Here is a 27,840-nt window from a genome sequence, read left to right as displayed (position 1 = left end):
TTTTCACACAGTATTTCAATGATGTGTTACATCTGATTTCTCACTGGACCGCAGCTATAAATGAGCAGAAGGGAGAGAGAGGACAATACCCCTTTCTACCCCTCTCCTCTCCTCTCTTCTCTCCCTCCTTCCCTCCCTCACCTCCACTGTGAGGTCCGACAGAGTGCGGTGTCACTGGCAGAAGTGTGTGTTCGGAGGTGTTCAGTGTTCGTGTGAAGTGGGATTGTCCACAGAGCAAACCGCTCTAGTGAACCGCTCTCACTCGCTAACTTTCCTGGAATTGTCGGGACAACTCTGTCCTTTCCTGTTTTGCCTCTATGGCTCCTGTGAAACTCCTGTGAAACGCTGGTCGGCAGCTACACTAGATGACTCTGCGTATTCAGAGTGTGCGTTGAGGAGGTTAAGGGAGAAGCAGGCAGCAGAGCGATGCCTGCTGTGGACCGATGTTCTACCCCGCTGTGTCTCCGTGCTCAGGGCTCTGTCCTCTGAGCTCCCTGCTGCCTGTCTTTCTGATTCCGTAGCATCGTCCTCCGCCTCAGCAGAGATGTCTGCGATGTTGAGTGCACAGGAGCGAGATCCATCGGTAGGTAAAGAGTGGGTAGGCTAACAGGGGATCCGCGTGCTAAGGAAGGGCAAAGACCATGGCAAAGTCTGACGGGGAATCCACTTGCTTTGGACTTTTAACAGAGGAATCTATTCAGCTGTTTCATGGTTTATTTCGTGTTATTAGGGTGAGGGCAGATACTTTGACATGCAGTCGCATACTATAATGGCATACACCGAAGTAAAGGGACCGATTTGGTCACAGAGTTCAGAGAAACCATTAGGTCACTGCAGTTGTCTCTGTGATAGCCAAGTCATTGTTAGTACGGTGTGTGCTATTTTGATTTATTCAGTTCTGTATCAGGTCAATTAATCTAGGCAAGTTTGGTGTATGTGTTTCAAACTTGTGACTTACAATATTACACAATGTATGATCCTTAATAATGAATGTGTCTGGTCACTACAGCTTCTGTCCGATGCCCGATGCCAGAAGGTTCAACCATTCTGCGGTTGACATTCAGTGAACTCAATGTCCCTGATCAGAGGAATTCAGAGATGATGCCATACTAAATAAGAATATTTGTGTCTGTCAGAGTTCTAGAGGGGTATGGGGAGTGGTGTTGCGTAGCAGTCTAGTCCCACTTGGAACTAGGTCAGAGAGATGTATAGTACTGTACTGGCTGGACAGACAAGTTGTTGAAAATACTGCACTCAGGGACATCCCTGGAAAAAGGGCTTGATTAGAGGAAGGATTACTCAGTTATTGACACTAGACTTTGGAGAAGGGTTCAAATTGATCAGGTCAGCATTGCCATGGTCAAGTAAAATCACATAATGGTTTTGGGTAACTGTAAAATCATTGTATTGCCAGGTAGACAGATCCTATTTCCTGTGCTCTGCTCAGCATCAGTTTGTTGAAAATAATTTGCCCCTTGCTGTATTCAGCCAACCTGAAGTCTGAGGGTACATTTTCACTGCAGCAGGATTGAGAGAAGGGAATGGCGTCGGGAGAGTATTGGCACCCGCCACCTCAGACAATGGCATGAGTGTTTAGCTGACCTGTCTAGACAGCATTGTGGGGGAGCAAGTTTGAGTTTTCTCTGTTCTGATGAGTGATTATCTGCATTCAGCATCAATTGGGGATTGGATAACCCACCTGGAGGCCTACAAAAATTATATACAAATGTATATTGCCAAATGTATTGAGTTGTGTAACCAGGTTTTCGGTAGAAGTAAAAAAACATCCCTCCTTATTGGTTTTGACAAGGGCTCTGAGTCACCGTCAGTCAGTGTGTTACAGCTTGCCATTACTGAGACAATATTATCTGACTTATGCAGACATGTTTAATGTAAATGGTACTCCTGTCCTCTGTTTATTAACATTAGACAAATAAATAAAGGAAACAGAAATAACAGAAGCGACTTTTGCTTTATTTATATGACCTCACCCATATTTTAAACAATACAAGCTCTGATAGCTCAATACTCCACGTTTTTGTTGAATTAATTTATCGCTTCATTTTCATTGAAGTACTTAATCTGATGACAATGAAAATGATCAGTCAACTCTTTACATAATCATTCACACGTGTATTTATCTGAACTGTTCATTTTACCCCAAACTCTTTCTGTCCACCTCTCCAGTTAGCTGAGCAGTTAACCTGGATTTCGCTGACACCGCGCCTGAGTTCCGCCTGAGAGGATGGACGCGCTGGAGTCAGAGCTGACTTGCCCAATCTGCCTTGAGCTCTTTGAGGACCCACTGCTCCTGCCCTGTGCCCACAGCCTGTGCTTCGGCTGTGCCCATCGCATCCTGGTATCCCACTGCGCCTCCAACGAGCCTGTCCAGTCCATCGGAGCCTTCCAGTGCCCCACCTGCCGCTATGTCATCTCTCTCAGTCCGCAGCGTGGCCTAGAAGGATTGAAACGCAACGTCACCCTCCAGAACATCATCGACCGCGTCCAGAGGGCCGCCTCCTCCGGCCCCCTGGCCCTGCTGCCCCACAGCGGGCCCAACTCCCCTAGCGAGGACGGCGGGCGATTTGCCCTGGCCCTGGTCCCCACCTCCGCCGCCATGACCAGCCCCGGGACGCCGCCCAGCCACGTGCAGTGCCAGTTCTGCGAGCAGGACCCGCCGCAGGACGCCGTCAAGACGTGCGTGACGTGCGAGGTGTCATACTGCGACGAGTGCCTGCGAGCCACGCACCCTAATAAGAAGCCGTTCACGGGCCACCGTCTGATCGAGCCCATGCCGGACTGCCACCTGCGGGGGCTGCAGTGCCTGGAGCACGAGGAGGAGAAAGTGAACATGTATTGCGTCACCGACGAACAGCTCATCTGCTCGCTGTGCAAACTGGTGGGAAGACACCGAGACCACCAGGTGGCGGCCTTGAGCGACCGCTACGAGAAACTCAAGGTAAGGGATGACTTTTTTGAATGTATGCATGAACCTGGTTGCTATGCTCTGCTGGTGGACATGTTGTTTTGAGGAGGGGAGGCATTAGAACTGCAGGCATCAGAACTGCTGTGGATAATGTGTGTGATGGTGTAAAGAATTAAAAGCGAGAAGTGAGGAGCTGTGGAAAGCTGTGTGTGAAGTGACAAGAGTGAGAAAGTAAGATGCCCAATTGTGCACTCGTAATCGTAGGTGTGACTTTGTAAGTGTAATGTTGTGGTGAAGAAATACAGCTACTATATTTTGTTTTGAGTACACCATAATCCTTACTAACCATGTAGCCTAGATTTCCAACAAAAATTATGTTATCATATTTTTGTTTTATCATTAAAGCGTCCTAATCATACAATTAGTATTAGTACCGCACCGCCCCAAAATGACAAGAGGGTCTCTCTGCATCTCTCCTGTGCAGGCAGTGTGAAAATAGGGGCTCATTAGTGATGGGGAAGATGGCTGCCTCCAGAAGGGTGAGGTTAAACAGTGGTAATTGCTCCGTTTGGTGGGGTTGGTTTAATTGAGTGTGACTTGTAGGCCGTGTTAGAGGCAGTTAGGGAGGGCCCACTGGGAGATGGCCTGGTATTAAACCCTCTCTCAGGGGGGAGCTGAAGCCCACTCAGGAGGGCTGTCGGATGGGGGCCTGCTGCCATTTGAAGAAGGGTGTCTGTTTGGGCATGGTGGTCCCCAGAAGTGTGGTGTTTGATGGAGGTGTCCAATATGGATTTTGCAGGACAAATTAAGAATAGAGTTTGATTTGAGAGAAGGCCATGTGTGATCACTGATGTTCAGTTTGGCATCTTTTGCAATCTGGTCCAAGGGATATGTCCTGTGTGTTCTGATTACAGAAGTAACACATAAAGGTAAAATGTGCTTAATTTGTAAATCGGGAGGTTCCGGAACAAAAGGTGAGCGCAAGAGGGGGATGACCTGGGGGGCTCTGAGGTACCGGAATGCATGATAAAAAAAACACCTTTATAATAAAGCATTGCATGCAAATCATCACATTTGCCTAGTGGCATAGAACAGTAGAGTAGAGGCACTTACATGACTGGTGACTTTAGCAGAATCTTTTTTAATACAACACAAATGATCGAAATGACAGCCTACTTTGACACTGACAAACTGATAATCTGAGATCAATAAAAACAACCTTGTCTTGAATCCATCAATAGCCTAGGCCTAGGCGTGTGGAGACACACAAAGGCTGTGTTTACACAGGCAGCCCAATTCTGATCTTTTTTTCACTAATTGGTCTTTGACCAGTCAGATCTGAAAAGATCTGATGTGAAAAGATCTGTTGTGATTGGTCAAAAGACCAATTAGTGGAAAAAAATATCAGAATTGGGCTGCCTGTCTAAACACAACCATATTGTACAATCTGAGGAAGAAATGATAGTCATAAAAAAATCTTTCCAGTTTCACTGACTCATCCAATGAGTGATCTCCTTTATTAGAATGTTTACATTGCAATGGTGTAAATCATGTTTCATGCCAGGAGAGGTAGGCTATCGGATCCTGGCAAAACTCAAAGGTGCCGGATCCTATTCCGGCAGAATCCGGGCCAAATTAAGCACTGACTATTATGTTCAGTATGTATTGCAGACAGTGAAAAACAAAATGTCATGCCATGAGAGGTAGACTACCGGATCCTGGCAAAACTGAGAGGTGATGGATCCTATTCCGGCAGGATCCAGCTCAAATTAAGCACTGGCTATTTTTGTTTTTCAGAGAAATGACACATTGATAGAGGGTTTTTAATTCTACACTACAGTGTCGTTCTACCTAACTTCCATATTATGTATGCGTTATCACAGACAGATGCATTCATATTAAGGTCAGTGGATCTCCCAATTAGTACACTGAATAATTTCATAGTGGTATACATGCATTTCTCATGGATCTTCTGCGCTTAAAGGGCATTGCACATTGCACAAATGAGCATACCAGAGGAACACAATCATGTAAGAATGCAGGGCTGGTCCTTGCCGTGCTGTCGCCCTAGGTGAGTCCAAAAAATGCCGCCCCCCGCAAAACTAGAATGGGTACCTGGGTGCATGATTACAGACTTGCTCTGAGGCTTTGGGTTCTTGGTTATAAAATGGAGATAGTTCCTGATGCAGTGACAACGCAATACCACATGTGTGCACTGCAACTGCAAAATAAACACATTTCTACCTAGAGAAAGAACATGCTTGTGTATGTCCATTGACGGGGATCTTTCTTTGGGGGAATATTCGACTCCAGTATACAACCAGGGTTGTGTTTATTAGGGCACGCAATGGAAAACATTTTGGAATGGAATACAAACAAGAGCATTTCTTAAGTCCAGGTAGTCCCTCCCTGTTTCAGTCAGTTTTCTTCCGTTTGGAGCCAAATGAACACAACCCAGGATTTGCTTATGATAGGTTAATACTCTCACTCTGTGACAGACCTACATCAAAAGGCCTGGTGTTGTAGTCTAATCTCTCTCACTTCACCTTTTGAAAGATTTAAAGAAGCGTAGCGGCAAAGCTATTAACATCTTAATAAGTCATGAAAGCACTCTTGTAAGGGCATGCGAAGCTCGGATGTAGGTCACTACTACCAGAACCATTTGCACCACACCATGTAAAATTCACGCAGTGTTGATTCGACTTTTAAGCTTTGCTCAGGAAAGAAAACATTAAGGATCATTGAACATGTACGAATATTACGCTGAGCTACCAAATGCGTGAAGGGAAATTACAGTCCTATGATTGCAGTATTTTCAGTGGTGGCAGTGGGCCTCTGTGAAGGGGCTAGGTCATTGTGGCTACACCCTTTCCTTTTGGGAGATAAAATTACAATTTCACGGAAACGTACAGAGAGAGGAAATGGTTCATAATAGCATCAGAGGTCCATGGATCTGGGTCATCTAACAATGCAGAGTGATGATAAACAAGTAGTAGCTAAGCAAAGACCTTTGACTGTCCTCTGTCTTCCTCCCCTCCCCAATGACACAGCTCCTGGCTTGGCCACAACTCTTCACTTTACTCAGCCCCAGTACAATTTCTTCCTCCATGCCCTGGAGTAATTGAGTCATACTGTTACACGGTCATGACCCTTTGTCTTGCCTCTGATCTATGACTGGCCATGCAGATGACTTTGTGTCTCAAGGGTCTAGGCCAAGGGATGGACCACAGACAACACAAGCATTGACTGTTTCTGAAGTGTTATCATGTACAGTATGTTACGCAGCATAGCGGTGTCAGGAGAAAGGTTACGTTTATCATGAACACTGCAAATAGAGGGTAAACGGTGATATAAATGATTTTGTATACATTTGATGTCAACAAAACTAATAGCACAAAATTACATGGAATTAATGCAGATGGACTTCAAGAACGGATCCTGCAACTTTCCCACATGGTGTACACATGAAGGCCTGGAGTCCATTAAGTGACAGTAAATAGCTCAAAGCTGCTTGCCTTTCTCCGTAAACAAAATCACTGAGTTTATATCCGACAGAAACAGGTTGGGAAAAATGAAACAGGAGAAATGGAAAACTGAGTGAGATAAAGAGAAAGTTGACGCACGTAAAAGTGCCAAAATCTAAATTTCGCCTAAACTGCAATATTACAGCGCCTTGCAAAAGTATTCATCCCACTTGGCATTTTTACTATTTTGTTGCATTACAACGTGTAATTTAAATTGATTTTTATTTGGATTTCATGTAATGGACATACACAAAATAGTCCAAATTGGTGAAGTGAAATGAAAAAAATAACTAGTTAAAAAAAATTCTAAAAAATAAATGATGGAAAAGTGGTGCGTGAATATGTATTCACCCCCTTTGCAATGAAGCCCCTAAATAAGATCTGGTGCAACCAATTACCTTCAGAAGTCACATAATTAGTTAAATAAAGTACACCTGTGTGCAATCTAAGTGTCACATGATCTGACACATGATCTCAGTATATATACACCTGCTCTGAAAGGCCCCAGAGTCTGCAACACCACTATGCAAGGGGCACCACCAAGCAAGCGGCACCATGAAGACCAAGGAGCTGTCCAAACAGGTCAAGGACAAAGTTGTGGAGAAGTACAGATCAGGGTTGGGTTATAAAAAAATATCAGAAACTTTGAACATCCCACGGAGCACCATTAAATCCATTATAAAAAATTGAAAGAATATGGCACCACAACAAACCTGCCAAGACAGGGCTGCCCACCAAAACTCACGGACCAGGCAAGGAGGGCATTAATCAGAGAGCTAACAAAGAGACCAAAGATAACCCTGAAGGAGCTGCAAAGCTCCACAGCGGAGATTGGAGTATCTGTTGTCACGAACCGGCTCAAGTTCGTAACAAAAGGGAGACACGTGGAGACAAGGAATACTTAAAGTATATATTTATTAACTAAAGTAACTAACTCAAATAACGATGGGGTGTGTAATCAGTAATCAGTAGTGTAAGTGAGTGTTTGCTTGCATAAATGTAATATGGAAAAGTGTTGAGAGGTGCCAAATCAAACAACCAAAAAGTCCACAAAAAATACCACAACCAAAGTCAAAGTATCTGCCTGGAGAGAGTCTCCTCAATGAATGTGGAAGAGGTCCATTTATGCTGGGACACACCCGGCCCAGGTGTTTCCCATGTAGCTGACGACCCTCCCAACTCCGCCCACCGGCATCCTAATAAGGAAACAAGAGCAAAGAGAGAATACGGCAGACAGAGTGGGAGGGTCGTCACACTGTCCATAGGACCACTTTAAGCTGTACACTCCACAGACCATTGCTTTTTTAAATGTTTTATTTATGTATTTATTTAACCTTTATTTAACCAGGTAAGCCAGTTGAGAACAAGTTCTCATTTACAACTGCGACCTGGCCAAGATAAAGCAAAGCAGTGCGATAAAAACAACAACAACACAGAGTTACATATGGGATAAACAAAACGTACAGTCAAAAACACAATAGAAAATCTATATACAGTGTGTGCAAATGTAGTAAGTTATGGAGGTAAGGCGATAAATAGGCCATAGTGCAAAATAATTACAATTTAGAATAAACACTGGAGTGATAGATGTGCAGAAGATGATGTACAAATAGAGATACTGGGGTGCAAATGAGCAAAATAAATAACAATATGGGGATGAGGTGGGCTAATTACAGATGGGCTGTGTACAGGTGCAGTGATCGGTAAGCTGCTCTGACAACTGATGCTTAAAGTTAGTGAGGGAGATAAGAGTCTCCAGCTTCAGAGATTTTGGCAGTTCGTTCCAGTCATTGGCAGCAGAGAACTGGAAGGAATGGTGGCCAAAGGATGTGTTGGCTTTGGGGATGACCAGTGAGATATACCTGCTGGAGCGCATACTACGGGTGGGTGTTGCTATGGTGACCAATGAGCTAAGATAAGGCGGGGATTTGCCTAGCAGTGATTTATAGATGACCTGGAGCCAATGGGTTTGGCGATGAATATGTAGTGAGGGCCAGCCAACGAGAGCATACAGGTCAAAATGGTGGGTAGTATATGGGGCTTTGGTGACAAAACGGATGGCACTGTGATAGACTACATCCAATTTGCTGAGTAGAGTGTTGGAGGCTATTTTGTAAATGACATCGCCGAAGTGAAGGATAGGTAGGACAGTCAGTTTTACGAGGGCATGTTTGGCAGCATGAGTGAAGGAGGCTTTGTTGTGAAATAGGAAGCCGATTCTAGATTTAACTTTGGATTGGAGATGCTTAATGTGAGTCTGGAAGGAGAGTTTACAGTCTAACCAGCTTAAAGAAAAAAATAAGCAAACACATTTGGTGTTCACCAGAAGGCAAGTGGGAGACTCCCCAAACATATGGAAGAAGGTACTCTGGTCAGATGAGACTAAAATTGAGCTTTTTGGCCATCAAAGAAAACGCTATGTCTGGCGCAAACCCAACACCTCTCATCTCCCCGAGAACACCATCCCCACAGTGAAGCATGGTGGTGGCAGCATCATGCTGTGGGGATGTATTTCATCAGCAGGGACTGGGAAACTGGTCAGAATTGAAGGAATGGTGGATATATATTTTGCATCTTCAAAGTGGTAGGCATGTGGTGTAAATCAAATGATACAACCCCCCCCAAAATCCATTTTAATTCCAGGTTGTAAGGCAACAAAATAGGAAAAATGCCAAGGGGGTGAATATTTTCGCAAGCCACTGTATATTGTGGCCTTTCTCTTGCATTTCAAAGATGATGGAACAAAAAAAATAATAGAAAAGGCATGTTTTTTTGTTTGTATTATCTTTTACCAGATATAATGTGTTATATTCTCCTACATTAATTTCACATTTCCACAAACATCAAAGTGTTTCCTTTCAAATGGTATCAAGAATATGCATATCCTTGCTTCAGGTCCTGAGCTACAGGCATTTAGATTTGGGTATGTCATTTTAGGCAAAAATTGAAAAAAAGGGTCAGATCATTACGAGGTTAATTTGATGAGATAACCTCCTATCTTACATCTTTACCATAAAATGAATGATCATCAATGGCAGTATTCTGACCTCATAAACCATTTTCTTTTAAAGATATACATTTTTATTATTTTGATCTGTAGAGGCAACATCAAAGTTACTCCTATTTGGTTGTCTATCTCTTACTTGTCTATCAACATATGAAGAGTTTAATTCCAAAACGCTATATATCACTCTTAGATAAATAAGTAGTTCTGCTAGGCTTTACACAGTCAAATGTGAAACACATACTGGAAATTAGTCCCACAGCGCCCTCGGCAGGGGAATTCTGTAAGAACTTTAATTTTTTAAAGAACTGTAAAAATGATACATTTGTGACATCAACATTTGTTATCCAGAGTGACTTACAGTTAGTGTATTCATGTTAAGATACCTAGGTGAGACAACATATATCACAGTCAAATATAAAGGATATGAACATTCCATTCCAGCTAAACAATGGATTTTTAGCTTTTAGCAACAACAACATTTTTTTTTTTAGAAACATCTAAAATCTATGAATTTAACATCTGACAACAGCAATATGTTGCACACATATGAAGGTACCCATAAGTAATACTTTCTTATGATAAAACACAAATGTAAAAAATTGGTGGATTTTAGAACGAAACTCTTCATAAGAATGTGGCCCTTTGTCTCAGTGTTGCAACTGTTTAACCATTTAAGCCCAATAATGCATTTTTGCAACATTTAGAAAATACCTCTAGCTTGGGTTCAGAATGTATTTTTTTATATATTTTTTTACACAATCACTACATATTAGAGAAGACAGCAAAACATTGTTCAAGTCATGTACTTGCATGGATGGCTACCAACGTATGCTTTTGTAGGGGACCAGTGCAGTCTCAGTCGAGTGGACAGGTTTCTAATGTTCCAGAGGCTACTGATGCCAAACTAATCATACTGACACACAACAAATACTACTAAGATATAAATATGTGTCTAAGGAGATGCATATAGTGTTTGACATAATTTTTTTGTTTAGGACCTGTACGTGATGCAATGTAGGCAGCGTTGCATTTTTGCAACTGTTGATCTCAAAGGGATAAAACAGAAAACAAACGTAACAGTTAAGTTTAGGCATTCATTCCGACTGTTTAAGGTAACGGTTAAGGTTTGGAATAGGGTTAGAACAGAAACAATGCAAACGAGTGCCTAGCACTGGGAATGAAACCGTGATCCTCTGAGCCGTAGCTTGCAGTTCAAGCCCTTCCTCTATCCTAACCCATAACACCCTATCAAGCCGCCAGCCTACTAGATAGTAATAGGTGCTCACGTTGCCCCTAGTGGACGGTATCGAAGGCATCTCCCGATGTCCTGGACAAACGTTGAATACTGAAGTGGATCTGGTGTGACCTGGCTGCAACAACAGGTTAGAGGGAGTTGTGATGTGTGATGACAGACATTTTTCAGAGGATTAGACTGCTTGTTCAGGGACACCCAGACACAGAGTGAGCAGGAAAACAATGTCCCACCTGCCTATGAGGAAAGAGACAGTGGTGTAGGAACAGTATAGGATAATCGGTCTACTCCCATGACATCACTGCCTGAGGCTAACTATGTCTAACATCACTGCATGTCAGTCAATACCACACACAGTGAGATAAAACAGGGATAAAACATGTACTTGTTACTGTTCCTAACAGAAGTCTTGCTCAGAGAAGTTTGGTATTGTGTTATGTAATATTGGGGAATGGGCATTGACATGATAGGAAATGTAGTTATTCGGGGCCATTGTCTGCTAGCTTTTGTTATTTTTTCAAATCAGTGTCTGACCAGCGAATCCAGGTATATGCTTGCATGTAATTAAATGCCAGGCAAAGCACAAAAACCAGCCTAGTTACCGTCGTGTAGAGGATGCAGAAGGAGTTATGTCACACGTCATGTTTTATCAGTGACCTTGTTAACAGTATAAAGGTACAGGACCTGACACACCATAGCAATGACTCATTCATTTTACTCAGAGGTGTGAAGATGGTAGGCCTCCTAGGACGCACGCATCTTAGGGGGGATGCTTTAGGGGGATGCTCACTTCGGGCTATGGCAGAAGGAGAAAAGGGCGAAGTCGTGATCCTGGTCCTTCTGAGTCACGCCGTTAACAAAGGCAAACAATGGAATAGAAATGGACATCCAAAGAGGTTAATACTTTTGTTATTTACAAGCCACACGCATAAATTATAGGTTGACTTGTGCATTAAGATAAAAACAGCCTTGCCTGTCCTCAGCTCTCTAAATGCTGTGATAGTGTCACATAAATAGTGTTTTAGATGCCATTGGTGGTTCCTCCAAAATAGATATGATCAAATATTGGATAGTAAATGTTTTTCCCTCATAGTAAAGGGTTCTTACAGGGATCTTAGAAGGTCAAGTAGCAAGAAGCCATTGAAAGCTTGGTTAGTGGTAGCTTTCTCTTGATTAGATACAGATGTTGAAGGAAAGACGTTAGAATCTATTCCCTTTGTAGAACTCCCTGCAACTGCCTTCAATGTCATCTGACCACACTCAGGAGTAGCCCACTTTTTTATAGAACTGTATTTGAATCTCAAAAGTTTCCCATATACAGTGGGGAAAAGAAGTATTTAGTCAGCCACCAATTGTGCAAGTTCTCCCACTTAAAAAGATGAGAGAGGCCTGTAATTTTCATCATAGGAACACGTCAACTATGACAGACAAAATGAGAAAAAAAATCCAGAAAATCACATTGTAGGATTTTTTATGAATTTATTTGCAAATTATGGTGGAAAATAAGTATTTGGTCAATCACAAAAGTTTCTCAATACTTTGTTATATACCCTTTGTTGGCAATGACACAGGTCAAACGTTTTCTGTAAGTCTTCACAAGGTTTTCACACACTGTTGCTGGTATTTTGGCCCATTCCTCCATGCAGATCTCCTCTAGAGCAGTGATGTTTTGGGGCTGTCGCTGGGCAACACGGACTTTCAACTCCCTCCAAAGATTTTCTATGGGGTTGAGATCTGGAGACTGGCTAGGCCACTCCAGGACCTTGAAATACATCTTACGAAGCCACTCCTTCGTTGCCCGGGCGGTGTGTTTGGGATCATTGTAATGCTGAAAGACCCAGCCACGTTTCATCTTCAATGCCCTTGCTGATGGAAGGAGGTTTTCACTCAAAATCTCACGATACATGGCCCCATTCATTCTTTCCTTTACACGGATCAGTCGTCCTGGTCCCTTTGCAGAAAAACAGCCCCAAAGCATGATGTTTCCACCCCCATGCTTCACAGTAGGTAGGGTGTTCTTTGGATGCAACTCAGCATTCTTTGTCCTCCAAACACGACGAGTTGAGTTTTTACCAAAAAGTTCTATTTTGGTTTCATCTGACCATATGACATTCTCCCAATCCTCTTCTGGATCATCCAAATGCACTCTAGCAAACTTCAGACGGGCCTGGACATGTACTGGCTTAAGCAGGGGGACACGTCTGGCACTGCAGGATTTGAGTCCCTGGCGGCGTAGTGTGTTACTGATGGTAGGCTTTGTTACTTTGGTCCCAGCTCTCTGCAGGTCATTCACTAGGTCCCCCCGTGTGGTTCTGGGATTTTTGCTCACCGTTCTTGTGATCATTTTGACCCCACAGGGTGAGAACTTGCGTGGAGCCCCAGATCGAGGGAGATTATCAGTGGTCTTGTATGTCTTCCATTTCCTAATAATTGCTCCCACAGTTGATTTCTTCAAACCAAGCTGCTTACCTATTGCAGATTCAGTCTTCCCAGCCTGGTGCAGGTCTACAATTTTGTTTCCGGTGTCCTTTGACAGCTCTTTGGTCTTGGCCATAGTGGAGTTTGGAGTGTGACTGAGGTTGTGGACAGGTGTCTTTTATACTGATAACAAGTTCAAACAGGTGCCATTAATACAGGTAACGAGTGGAGGACAGAGGAGCCTCTTAAAGAAGAAGTTACAGGTCTGTGAGAGCCAGAAATCTTGCTTGTTTGTAGGTGACCAATTACTTATTTTCCATCATAATTTGCAAATAAATTCATAAAAAATCCTACGATGTGATTTTCTGGATTTTTTTCCTCAATTTGTCTGTCATAGTTGACGTGTACCTATGATGAAAATTACAGGCCTCTCTCATCTTTTTAAGTGGGAGAACTTGCACAATTGGTGGCTGACTAAATACTTTTTTTCCCCACTGTATACCCTTCCACTAATGACCAGGGATTTCTCCCAGTTTGAAATGTTAACTACTGAAATGTGGCTACTGATATTCTGCAATGAAGGGAACTAGTCTATTTGGTAAATGGATAGGCTGTTATTTGGGTTTGATGTCGACCATGTGTCTCCTGCCTAATATGAGTCTTTCCTTCTACCATGACAGACCTTTCTTTCCTCCATACAGCCAAAGGTCTTTCAACAAAGTTCTTGTCCACATGATTTATCTCTCAGTGGATCTCATTTACTCTATCAACACATTTACAGACAACAGGGTTGGATCACCCCAACATAGTCATACATTATTCATTGTCCAACAGTCCCAAGATGTGTAACAGATGCTTCTTTCATATTTCTTCTGATACTCTGACTTCTTCTGACTTCTTACGAGGTAAATAAGAAGAAAATACTTCACAAATATCCTCCTCAACCCAGAGCTTGTGTCACGCCCTGGCTCTGGGACTCTGTTATGTTGAGCCAGGGTGGGTTGTTTCTATGTGTTTTGTGTGCTAGGTTGTTTATCTAGTTCATTTGTTTCTATGTTGGCCGGTATGGTTCTCAATCAGAGGCAACGTGAATCAGCTGTTGCTTGTTGTCTCTGATTAGGAACCATACTTAGGTAGCCTGTTTTGCCACAGTGTTTGTGGGATCTTGTTCCGTGTTTGGTTAGTGTCTATTGCCAATGACGTCACGTATCGTTTTGTTCGTGTGATCATTAAAAATAAAAGTATGTTCGCATTCCACGCTGCGCCTTGGTCCTCTTCCTTCAGCGATCGTGACAGAAGATCCCACCATAACTGGACCAAGCAGCGTGTCCAGGAGCCAACGCCAGAGGTGACTCTGATGGATGTCCACTTCGACTGGGTCAAGCAGCGTGAGGAGGAGAGAGGCTGGACTTGGGAGCAGAGGAGCGAGAGTCTGGCGAGAGCCATGGAGGCCTGGCCCACGGGGAGGAGAGACGCCCAGAACATTTTTAGGGGGGGGCTCACGCCGTGGACGACGGGGCAGCAGGAGGCCGGGATAGAGTGGTTCAGCGGGTTGGCAAAGGAGGCCGCCAGGTTACGGGAGTCACTGGTCAGCAGGGGGAAGGAGAATGTAGAGGCACGGCGAGAGGTACTGGGGTGTGTTGCCAGTCCGGTCCGGCCCGTTCCTGATCCCCGCGTAGGGCCAGTGATGTGTGTCCCCAGTACGGTCCGGCTTGTTCCTGTCCCTCGCACTGAGCCTGTGGTGCGCGTCGCCAGCCCGGTCCGGCATGTTCCTGCCCCTCGCACCAAGCCTGTGGTGCGCGTCGCCAGCCCGGTGCGGCCTGTTCCTGCCCCTCGCACCAAGCCAGTGGTGCGCGTCGCCAGCCCGGTCCGGCCCATTCCTGCTTCCCGCACCAAGCCAGTGGTGCGCGTCGTCAGCCCGTTTTGGTCCATTCCTGCTCCCCGCACCAAGCCAGTGGTGCGCTTCGTCAGCCCGGTTCGGCCCGTCCCTGCTCCCCGCACCAAGCCAATGGTGCGCGTCGTCAGCCCGGTCCGGCCTGTTCCTGCTCCCCGCACCAAGCCTGTGGTGCGCGTCGTCAGTCCGGCACAGCCCGTGCCTGGGTCACCGGTGCCTGGTCAGGTACCGGTTAGCTGCTCCACATCGGAGCCTGAGCGATCCGCTCCACCGATGTCCAGTCCAGATCCAGCCAGCAGGGCCAGACCGGACCAGGGGCACTATGGGGGGTTTGTTGGAGGGTGGGGGTCAAGCCCAGAGCCGGAATGCCCACCCGGCCCTCCCCTGTTCGGTTTATGTTTGGCGCGGTCGCAGTCCGCGCCTTTGGGGGGGGGGGGGGTACTGTCACGCCCTGGCTCTGGGACTCTGTTATGTTGAGCCAGGGTGGGTTGTTTCTATGTGTTTTGTGTGCTAGGTTGTTCATTTGTTTCTATGTTGGCCGGTGTGGTTCTCAATCAGAGGCAACGTGAATCAGCTGTTGCTTGTTGTCTCTGATTGGGAACCATACTTAGGTAGCCTGTTTTGCCACAGTGTTTGTGGGATTTTGTTCCGTGTTTGGTTAGTGTCTATTGCCAAGGACGTCACGTATCGTTTTGTTCGTGTGATCATTAAAAATAAAAGTGTGTTCGCATTCCACGCTGCGCCTTGGTTCTCTTCCTTCAGCGATCGTGACAGCTTGTTTCCACTTGAAACTCAATGAGTTGAGACTATGGGCTATAAATACATGAGATCAAGAGTGATTTCTCCTGACCCTAATACAAATTTACAACAGGGACATTTGAATTAATCTTCTCAGGACCGTGGGGGACAAATTCCATTGTATTAACGTCAAATTCAAACGCCCATTAGATTGAATATGCTGAAGAGAACATAATGGAGGGAGTCACATGGGGCATACTGTTTGACCCCTTAGTTGGTGACTGAACTATGGTTTTGGTTCCCAGTGATACCTATTCAGTATGTCCATTCAAGCAAGAAGACACGCTAGTAGTCCTTGTAGTATTGCTGTTTTCCTCCACGGGTTCAGTTATTTTTACACCCCCGTTGATCATGCCATCCCCTATGGTCCTTAACGTTTTTTTTATTTTTATGTCATCGTCGTATTAAGGCCATCCATTAGACTGGTAAGCCCCCCCCCAACCTAATTCTCCTGCCTGGCTCATCTGTTGTTTACGCTGTTTACCCATGGGGCAACTCCATTGAATCCCTACTGAGCATCACATTGTAGCTAAATATGGTCGGTTGGGCAATAATATGATAGAATGTTGAAATAAAGAGGACAGATTGTTTCTAGGCAGAATAGGAAGGGCAAAAGGGGGGAAAAAATGTCAGAAAGAACAGCTTACATAAAGACTCTTTGATAGGTAGATGGGCTGTCAGATTAGCTTTTGACGCTTCATTTGCCGGTCGGCCGGGTTTATGGATTGGTTAGTTTTTTTCCGGAGTGGCTCAGGCTTTGGCTCAGGCTCTCGTGTTAGGCTGTGAGTCCTGCTCGGAGACTGAGTAGTCAGGATGAGGCGGTATCGGGACGAGGGACAGGGGCAGCGCCCGGAGGTTAGTGTCCAAATCGTCCAAAAGCGAATGTGACAACTGTGGATGAGATTTTGGAAGGGGAAGAGGGAAGGAGGAGGAGGAGAGGGAGGAAGCGAGGGAGGAGGAGGAGGAGAGGGAGGAAGCGAGGGAGAAGGAGGAGGAGAGGAGGAAGCTTCTCTGTTTTGGCTTCATCATTTTTCTCTCTCTAAAATGTAGGACCTCCGACACCTTTTCATCAGCTTGGTTTTGTGTTTATTTTCTTTTGAAAGTATGGTAGGTTGCTTTTTAGCTTTGTGCAATTCAACCAACTTCTTCTATTCTTGTTCGTATGAAAAACAAGGACAAGAGCTGTTGTTTCTCTTTTGTCTTCCTTGTTCAAGGCATCAAGTCTTCAATAGTATTTTTCTCTTTCTTTTGCAGCAAGCGTTGGATTCCAACCTGAGTCATTTGGTCAAGAGGAACAATGAGTTGGAGGGGTTGATGGGAAAGTTGATCCAAACCTGTCAACATGTAGAGGTGAGTGCTCTATGTCACTGACCATGCTATGAGTCCAGGGATGTGTGCACGTGCAAGGGGCATACTGTAGTTAGTTAGTATAGTGCATGGGATGCAAGCCCAATTTACTGTATGCTGTTCACCTCAGAGAAAAACAACAAACTTTGTTGATTTTTGTATTGATGTCAAATTTCAAATGAAGAATGATGATTTCCCTGACATGCTTATGCTAATGTTGTCATGTCAGTCATGTCATGATCTGTCAGTCATAAAGTAGTTTATGTGGCAACAGATGCTCCTGTCTCTGCTTGAGTTTGACCATCTGAATTTGTACATAGAATCATATTCTACAATTTCAAAATGCACAGTATTTTCCTGATATGTAGGCTACTAATTATTGAGTTGTCAAGTAACACATGATAAAAATGTTATATACATGTCCAATTTAAATGTGTGCATGTGCAATACAATCAGATTATACTTATGTATCAATACTGAGACAAAAGATTGGTTGTGCCACTGCTTTAATGAAGGTTCTTCTGGATTAAGCCTTTCTGTCCATAGTCACTTGTTCTTGATCTGTGATGATTCAAATTAGAAGCGCCTGAGAGGAAAAAGTTACAGCCCCATGGTGGAAGGGCGGGCTAGCTATTCTGCCTCTAACAACCATCTCACATATGGATAGACAAGGAAATGAAAATGACATGGCCTGAATCTTTTTGACTTATGCTCTAAACAGAGATTGTATTATGTCTCCATGGACACTGTAACCAGTACACTAAAAGGGTGCCAACATTTGAGGACAGGTCCACTTGTCAGTCCACTTTGGTAATTTCATTTAGCCTTTTAAAATCCACAAACCTTGTCCTTTCAAAATTGATGTATTTAAATAATGCATCAGAGAGAAAGAGGGGAAATATCAGACCTCTGTTTCATGGTGGATGTAGGTCAGAACAAATGTGTACATGGTTTTTAAACACACTTCCACCCATTAAATAATGATTGTACAGGCTAACTCTCGAGTGTTTCTGTTATTTATTTTGTGTGGTGTGTGTGTGTGTGTGTGTGTGTGCAGCTTGTGCTCAGTGAATCAACTTTTCAAAAGTCATCTGCGTGAATAATTGAGGAATGTGGAATGAGCTGCAGAATTATTGTGCAACTCATGAAGCAACTTCATTAAATCTGTAGATTTTAATTTGCTGCGAGTGTAAACTCTAATTCACTATATCCACCCCAAGGATTACAATTAGAGTTTTTTTTAGCATAGTCATCATCACTGTACATAAATGTGCAAGGAGTGGAAAGGTACCCTTTCTCAGCACTTAAAGAGAGTACACAGGACGCGTGTGTACTTTTTGGAGAGATTGCTGAATATTTTAAAGCCTTCTAAAGCAAATCCGCCTTCTGTTAAAAGTTAAAAGTCTGTTTGAAGTGCAATTCTCCAGAAATGCATCTCCTTCAGGTTAAATGAATCACTTATGCTCCTGCCAAAGACTCATCTGTCATGTCCATCACACGCTCCCTTGCCATGGCCAAAGGCTGAGCCCACAGCTAAAGGATGTGTGCCAGCCATGTGTACTCATGATGCTGTCATGGCATCATTGCAACAGCATGTGTGTATGCTTGTTTGCCTGTTTTTGTAGGTATATGGGGGAGAGAGAGAAAGAGACAGAAAAGCGGGGCTAATTAATAATTATTAATCTAATTAATCTAAGATTTCAAGAGATGCTAGAATGATTTAAGAGGAATACTGTATGTCCTCACTGAACATCCAGCTCCTACTATAGTACATAGATGGTTCATTAGACCTAAAATCCACAAATATTTCATAGCAGATCAGAGGGAGAGATGGGGGCCCTCACCCATGATCTCCTCTAAACCCTGTGAATTTACAGTAGATAAACCCACTCACAGGGCAAAGGAACCTAATTACTGGCGTTGAAAAAACGGATCTGTGTGGGTTTCAATGAGTCCCTTTCATATTATAAACAGCCTGTCCACACCAGGGAGTGACCTTAACACACCTCGTTGGCCTGGCAACGCTCAAACAATCCCCTCTTTCATGACTCCCCACACCACGTTTCGCAAGCTTCGGTCGAAACCTGTCCAGGTGGTGAAATCTGTGTTTCCCCAGGACATAAAAACGGGCACCAAAGAGGCATCTATTTCAAAGGTCTGTGGCTAGTAAAGTGGACCTGAGCGTGCATGCACTCACCGATCTGTAGACTGATCCAAATGCTACATAGAATTGAGCACTGTTAGACTCAGTAAAACACAGGCGCAGGCATTCCTTATTTTCTGTAGTAGCCAGAAACAAACACACATTAAGTTACTGTGGTTCAATATTGATTCATTCACCCGTAGGTTATTATTTGCAACGCAAAACCAACTGACATCTGAATGAGCATTAGTTGAACAAGAGCTTTAAATGGATACTGCAAGATTCTGGCAATTAATCCGTTTTTTCTACTTTTTTCAAATTCCTAGCCTTGAGACATGCCCTGTAGGTCAGACATTTTGATAATTACAAACCATTAAAGGGATACTGCGAGATTTGTTTTTCGACATAGCCAGAGTCAGATGAACTTGTGGATACCACGCTAGTTAGCAATGGCTCTCAAAACTACCTCTAACTTCCTTCATACTGCACACAGACATACAAATGGTATCCATGAGGCTATGAATTATCAGACAGATTAATTATGGTTCATTTGTGTTTCTCAGGTCAATGCATCACGGCAGGAGGGAAAGCTGATGGAAGAATGCGACCTCCTGATTGATATCATCCAGCAAAGGAGACAGATCATTGGGACCAAAATCAAGGAGGGAAAGGTAAGATCCAGGAGTGGCCATGGGTCTGAAAGGGGATCCCATCCAACACACACACAATCCTCTGCACTTTCTCTGAGCTGCAGTCTGAACTGTATGGTCTGGGAGGGAATGTAATAGTAAAATAACAGAAGGGTAAATGTCTCTCGCCTTCTGTTCGGGGTCTGCTTTGGAGCTGTTGGAAAATCCACCGTCTGTTTACTCCCAATCTGTTCATTTATGATGCAAAGCGAACATTTGCACAAGGTCACCAGGGGAATTGGACCATGCCTATGTATCCAAATGTCTGACCTACAGGGCATGTCTCAATTACTTTTACTGACTGACTGAGTTGGAGTTCGCTCAAAGCTAACTATTTGTAGTCAGAGAGGAAATGAAAACGAATTCACTCTTTGTGTTACTTTTACTTGCTTCAGTTCCCTTGTTGTATTTCTGTTGGCGTTGGAATTACCAATAGCTCTCCAGGGTTAGTCAGAAGCCAGGTTCCTGCTATTTCTCTAAAGGGCGGGACTTCCTTCCTTCCTTCCTGGTCTCGTGTCAGGACTTGAGTCAGGAGCGGGGCTTTAAAGTTGAAGGGCCATAGAGGCAGTTTAGCTCTGATCTTTCGGCTGGAAATGAAACCTGCCTAAATGGAAATCCTTTATGGTGGGTGGTTGACGCTGAGACGATAGAGAGACAATTTTGTATTTTTTCCTGCTCCCACACCTCTGGCATTGTCCAGATATAGGATACGGGTGACAAGTTGTTTCATATAAATACCAGAAAATTGCAACAAAAACATACACATTCGAATGAAACCAAAGATTAGTTGTTTAGTTAGAGTGGGTCAGAAAATGTTGATGAGGGTAGTGTCTCTGACATAAATACAACATCCAACCAACCACATTTCACTGCCCTCAATCACTCTCTCTAAACCTCTCATTAGGTGAAGAGAAAGCAACAAGCAAAAAACATCTGGATAGGATCCCAAATGCCCAATCTGGGCTAAATCTCTACCATCCCTGACGTGGGATTAATTTAATCACCTTTAACCCATTCTAACCCCCCTCTGTCCTATCTGTTCTACAGGCGGTCAGGATTAGGAAGCTAGCTCAGCAGATCTCCAACTGTAAGCAGTGCATCGAGAGGTCCTCTGCCCTCATCACCCAGGCCGACCAGACCCTGAAGGAGACGGACCACGCCCGCTTCCTCCAGACCGCCAAGAGTATCACCGAGAGGTGAGCCGGGCCAGCACGGAGGGCGTGGTAGAAGTTCACTACAAACACTGGCTCTCTGACTAACCATTGGGAATTCACAGTCAACCAACATGACCTCTGGCATCTTATGAAAATGTGCAACATAGTGGGATAGTTGTGAACTAAACCCTCTGGGATATGTGTTTGTGTTAGGGTTTCCATGGCGACCGCCTCCTCTCAGGTCCTGATTCCAGAGATCAACCTGACGGACACGTTTGACACGTTCGCTCTGGACTTCACCAAGGAGAAAAAGCTGCTGGAGAGCCTGGACTACCTCACAGGTACAGAGTACAATCAGCTCTGCTTACTAGTAGTGGTGGGCGCCAATAGTGATAGTTCAATACAATAGCGATAGATTGTGATAATTTGGCAATATCGTAATATACTGTGATATTGTTGCCTATATCGTGATATTGCTTTGTATCATGATGTCTACTATATCAAAGCACTGGCAATATATGCACTCAACATAACTGGGGTTGAAAGTTCCACATCGACATAATGTCAAAATTGTCAATGTTATTGCAGTACAAAAAAAGATACATCATATGAATAGATTTATATGAGATTGTGGAAGAGATTCTTCTTTGGTCTTTGTGATGGCAGCAGAGGGCTTCGCTTGAGGGCTGGCTCACTAAGAGAATCACTCTGAGTCATCGATGTGTACTCACTGGCGGAGAGAGAGAGAGAGAGAGAGAGAGAGAGAGAGAGAGAGAGAGAGAGAGAGAGAGAGAGAGAGAGAGAGAGAGAGAGAGAGAGAGAGAGAGAGAGAGAGAGAGAGAGAGAGAGAGAGAGAGAGAGAGAGAGAGAGAGAGAGAGAGAGAGAGAGAGAGAGAGATGTCATCAGCTAAATCACACTGTCAACCTCTGAAATATTATCTAGGCTATAAATGATCATTAGCAAGCAAAATCTTGGCAATCAATATAAGTCACTAGCCTTCAGTCCTCCTTTAAAAGTCCTCCTGTAAAACTGCACGCTCAAAGGTGAACCACTGTTATTTCATTGTTATGCCAGAGCATGCATAACATTTTATATTCTTACCCTTCTCTAATTTCTCATTACCCATATCTAGCGCCAAGTCCTCCGGGCATCAGAGAAGAGCTCTGCACTGCATCGTACGACACCATCACCGTCCACTGGACCTCAGACGACGAGTTCAGTGTGCTTTCCTATGAACTCCAGTATGCTATCTTCACAGGTCAAGCCAACGTTGTCAGTAAGTATCTGGGTGTAGGCAAAAATACAGTCACACATTCCAGAAACACCTCCAAGCACACAACTATCTTCATAGGTCAAGCCAATGTTGTCAGTATGTATCAGGGTGTAAGCTAAACTACCCTCTGGCATACAAGACACACCACCAGACACACAATGGTATCTTCACATGGCAAGCCAATGGTGCTAGTAAGTCCACAGAATGCCTTGAGAGAACGCTTTGTTCTCACAGAACACTCTCCTGATGATAACTCTAGTATTTTCCAACTCAAAGCCAAGCGAAAAATCAAGTGGAAAGCCAAACAGCTGGAGGACTCAAGAATCAAAACCGAATCATGCGTTTCTTCTCACCGAGCCTGACTAGGGCCAATGGGGTGAGCTCAAATCTAAGGATCTCAGCTTGAGTTGTTGCAGAGTCAAAGGGGACAGAGTGGGAAGGAGAGAGGGAGGGAGACTAGCTGACTCGAATTACAGTCATAACACGAATCAGTGCTCAGAGCCCTCCTCCCCCACGGATCACGCCGAAAGCCACACTCATGCATACTTCACTGGGCAAGCAATATAAAATGAGGTCAGGGGATGGGAAATATAGCTTCTTAGATTCAGAGAACAGAAGGAGAAGTGTGGTTTGATGAAAGCGGATGGCTAGCAAAAAAGGTTATAAGATATCAGAAGGCGAGGTCAGTACAGGTGCATCAAAGCTGGGACCGAGAGAATGAAAAACAGCTTCTATCTCAAGGCCATCGACTGTTAAATAGCCATCACTAGCACATTAGAGGCTGCTGCTGCCTATTGAAATCACTGGCCACTTTAAGAAATGGAACACTAGTCACTTTAATAATGTTTACATATCTTGTACTACTCATCTCATATGTACTGTATTCTATTCTATAATATTCTACTGTATCTTAGTCCATGCCGCTCTGTCATTACTTGTCCATATATGTATATATTCTTAAATTCCATTCCTTACTAGTTTTGTGTGTATTGGGTATATGTTGTGGAATTGTTAGATATTACTTGTTAGATATTACTGCACTGTCGGAGATAGAAGCACAAGCACTTCGCTACACCTGCTATAACATCTGCTAAACACGTGTATGTGACAAATAAAATGTGATTTGAATTAATTTGAGAATAAATAGGATATGATATGTCTCCTATTGTGAGCATCTCACTTCACTTCAAACATCAAGTAGCATTTTAGCAACAAAAAAAGAGAAGAAACTGAACACTACCAGAACTATAGCTTTAGTATTGCAATACATCACCAGTGTTGCTGCAAAACTGGCTTTTTCCATGCTTAAATCATGTTGAAACTCCAGTGCCCTCAAGTTGAATGCCTTTTAGAATGTATTTCGATACCGATATACAAAATGAATGAACATAAATGTATAATAGAAGTCTACCATGTTCACCCTTGAATGATAATTGAACATAACAATTGTGTCAGTTGCTGTGTTTGGAGCCCCATTGAGCAGAAGACTCTCTAAGGGCCTTTCTTTTTTTCAAGTCTACCAACATCAGCACTTTTCATGAGGGGTGCTGTAAACCCAGTGTGACACTTGTTTTTTTTCCACTTCCTCCTCTCTGCTATGTTTTCTTCCCGCTCTAGTTTCACATCCAATCACCAGGTCTAAGCTCTGGGCTGAGGCTGAGGTGTTGTCACAATGTCACATCTTAGAAAACACGGTAGAGGAAAGGGGTGACGGCAAACACTGGTCCCATAGGGTATCACTCAGGGTCATTTAATTGCAGGGCAATTGAATAACTGACTGAGTTTTCTCTCACTAATGTAAATAATGTGTGGCAGGCACTCCGTTCCAAAATGGCTGCCATGTGTGAGGTGAGAATGGCACGTTTCCATTTAAAATATTGGCAAATGTACTGTACATTCACAGTGCACTGTACATTTACAGCACAGCAGCCTTCAGAACACGTTAGACATGATGATGGGGTATGATGGGACATGGTAGCCTATAGGGACGGACAAAAAGGTGTAATGGGTTCGCACACAAAAAGATGTCGCATAAATCTTACGGAGAATACACTGTGCACTCAGCATGATGGCCACTCTGTCAGAGAGTTAAGCCTGCGGGCATCAATGTGGCGCAGCGCAGTTTAGTATATACCTATCACATGTATAGCACAGCCATTGAGATGTGAATGACCTCCAACCTCCTAACGCCCACAGTAACCACATGAAACAACAGAGTAGAGTTAATCACAATAGAAAGGGAATGTGTTGGATGATTATAAATTAATCAATATTAATGTCATAATGCTATGTTGCATTCTGGCTGACAGTGGCTTTTTGAAGATCACTCACATTTTTCATAATGAATTTACTTTGTATGACAAATCACCCCATAATTCCACGTTTACTACACCCTCTGATACCAAAATCATATTGGACAAGAAGCTTTGTCTGAACACTGATAATGAATCCTCCCCCTCTCACTTGGATATGATCAAAGGCAATAGAATAGATTGAGGAAATGACTGATAGTGGAATTTGGACCACTCCTCTCTGTCCTCTAGCTCTGGTCTCCTAGGAACACATTAATCTACTTCCTCCTCTCCCTAACACAAACAGACTCAAACCTAGACCTCGTTCAAATTATAGATAAGACTTCGCTAACTGAAGAACAAAAAATGCAATATGTTGGGGAAATATGGATTTAATTAAATGGTGAATGGTGGTATTTGGTCCAAGTATGATACTTACCTTGGCTGAGGATTGGCTGTCTCTGCGGCAGGCAAAGTTTTCCTCATTATGTGACAATTAACTTTGCTTATGTCATGGAATTGTGCCTGACAGCAGTTTACGAGTGACCTAATTAATTGAAGATGTTTGCTTTTCAAAGTTTATCAAAGCCACAATACTTCAACAACAACGTCTGTGTACTCTGTGTTGTGGGTCTGTTATAGCCACTCTGTGTGTGTTCATGTGACTACGTGTGTGCAAACGGAGCCATTTGTGTATTCACTCATACGCACCAATGCATAGCTGAGTGTGTATGCATGACAACACTGGAACTGTGCATCTGTGTCTCCATCCCAGGCCTCTGTAACTCTGCAGACAGCTGGATGATCGTGCCTAACATCAAGCAGAACCACTACACCGTCCACGGCCTGCAGAGCGGCACCAAGTACATCTTCATCGTCAAAGCCATCAACCAGGCGGGTGCCCGCAGCAGTGAGCCAGGAACACTCAAAACCAACAGTAAGGGCTCCATACATTACGATATAAGGAAACTTGGCATTATAACATGCCGTTTTTAAAGAAGCACAGTATCTTGTGATTCTTACCTAATATGGACACCATATTGTCCATATTAGCACAGCATCACATGTCGGGGATGGTGTCCTAATATGGACACCATACATACAGCTGCTGCCTTCATAGCCTATCCTATCCTAGCCCTTTGCTAACGTAACCATGTTGTCTCTCTCTGTCCTCTTCGTCCAGGCCAACCTTTCAAGCTGGACCCCAAGTCCGCCCACAAGAAGCTGAAGGTCTCCCATGACAACCTGACGGTGGAGCGCGACGAGACGGCATCGAAGAAGGGACACGGCCAGGAGCGCTTCACCAGCCAGAATAGCTACGGAGTCGTCGGCAACGTTTACATCGACAGCGGACGTCACTACTGGGAGGCCCTGATTGGAGGAAGCACATGGTGAGTTAGACCTGGGAGACCTGATGGACCGATGTCTTGCTCTGAACCACATGGTGTTTGGCCTGTTGGATCTGTCTGGATAGGAATGACAGAGCTAAAGGGGTGGTCATGTTACGGCACATTGTAAGTCAGTTAAAGGCACATTTATAGAATGTAGACAGAGAAAGATTCAATGCACATGTAAGAAGTGTTGAAGTGTTTTGATTTTAGAGGCTGGCTAACAGTCTTCTTACTTATTTATCTGCAGGTATGCGGTGGGCATCGCCTACAAGTCGGCCCCCAAGCACGAGTGGATCGGCAAGAACTCGGCCTCCTGGGTCCTGTGCCGCTGCAACAACTCGTGGGTGGTGCGTCACAACAGCAAGGAGCTGGCCATCGAGCCATCGCCACACCTGCGCCGCGTGGGTGTCCTGCTGGACTACGACGCCGGCTCACTTACCTTCTACGACGCCGTGGGCTCGCAACACCTGCACACGTTCCACGTGTCCTTCACCCAGCCCGTGTGTCCCGTCTTCAACGTGTGGAACAAGTGTCTGACTGTCCTCACGGGCCTGCCCATCCCCGAACACCTAGAAGGGTTGGAAACCCAGGACTGAGAACTAGAGTTCCACCGGGCCAAACCAGACTAAGTTGGGTTGGGTTGGGTTAGGTTAGGTTAAGCCACTTCCAAGGCACTTTGGGCCACCATGAACTAGCAAAGGACGTCTTCATTCTCGAATCATCCCAGAACACGTCATGCTACCACCTCATTTCATTTTAGGCACTTTGGACCACCCCTTGGGCCAACGTCAATCGCACAGACCACCCTTGATTCAACCACAGACCACTGTTTGGGATGGGAAACAAGGAAAGAGCTATGTAGCTGTACATTTGTGAATTATAGCATTGCCCAACTCCCACCTTCATGATTATGGAACCAAAGTAGCAATGCATTTAAATGTCTTTACCTACTATTTTCTTGTGCTTATATAATAGATATGAATTATTTAAGTGTAAGAAAATAGCCTAGATACATTTCAATATGTACATTTTCCCTTGCATTTACACATTGTTCATACATTATTTATGGTCAGTTTACCGGGGATAGGAGACATTTACAAATGTAGGGAAATTATTTTGATGTAATTTATCGATGTTACTTTCTAATCTAGGAAAAGTATTGTGGCCTAATACATTAATGTGTAAATTATACATATTTTGAGACAACATCATTACTTTCTTCCTTACAGTACCTTAACCCCCCAAGTGTAAAAGTACCGTTGCACTTTAGACAAGCAGGGATACACAACAAATTGTGTCTTCAATTGTTTTCATGTTTTGCAATGGGATAGGTCCTTTGTAATTCAGCCATGCATGTTTGTGAGACTCTCTCAGGTCTATTCCAAATCCTGTTTTCATCCATGAAAATAATGCAAACTACTTTGTCCTCTCCTGAGTGAATACTAAATTCCTATTGTCCTTAGTAGTTGTCACAAACCTGAACTGAAAAACACTTCCACTTTGTTGTTAGGTACAGTGAGGACAAGACTATTACAATAATTTCTCTATTCAGGTCCAGTGGCTGCTGGGAGGTAAATTCCAATGACAACAACCATGCCTCTGGGCATTTGTCATTCATATGTCATACAGTGATGTCATCAGGAAGCACCACACGTACAAACTAAGGCATTATTTCAACAAGGTCGATGCCACCACTAGCCACACCTTGACCTCAGCTTGACCACTGTATGAC

At 44.0% G+C, this 27,840-nt stretch overlaps 1 protein-coding gene across 1 annotated transcript; it reads left to right on the top strand.

Moving 5' to 3' along the window:
- The first annotated feature begins 489 nt into the window (after nucleotides 1-489).
- Nucleotides 490-27,840, top strand: LOC311122443 (E3 ubiquitin-protein ligase Midline-1-like). Its single transcript, XM_084196794.1, has 10 exons — nucleotides 490-583; nucleotides 2,188-2,959; nucleotides 17,074-17,169; nucleotides 19,873-19,980; nucleotides 21,046-21,194; nucleotides 21,366-21,493; nucleotides 22,286-22,429; nucleotides 25,493-25,654; nucleotides 25,901-26,108; nucleotides 26,356-27,840. The coding sequence occupies exons 2-10, from the start codon at nucleotides 2,246-2,248 to the stop codon at nucleotides 26,702-26,704; spliced, it is 2,058 nt and encodes a 685-aa protein (XP_084052920.1). The 5' UTR covers nucleotides 490-583; nucleotides 2,188-2,245; the 3' UTR covers nucleotides 26,705-27,840.

This window comes from Coregonus lavaretus, assembly GCF_964263955.1.
Source record: "Coregonus lavaretus genome assembly, contig: HAP1_SCAFFOLD_1932, whole genome shotgun sequence".
Classification (NCBI taxonomy): domain Eukaryota; kingdom Metazoa; phylum Chordata; class Actinopteri; order Salmoniformes; family Salmonidae; genus Coregonus; species Coregonus lavaretus.
Note: the sequence above shows the minus strand (reverse complement) of the source record. Positions and strands in the feature narration are given on the sequence as shown.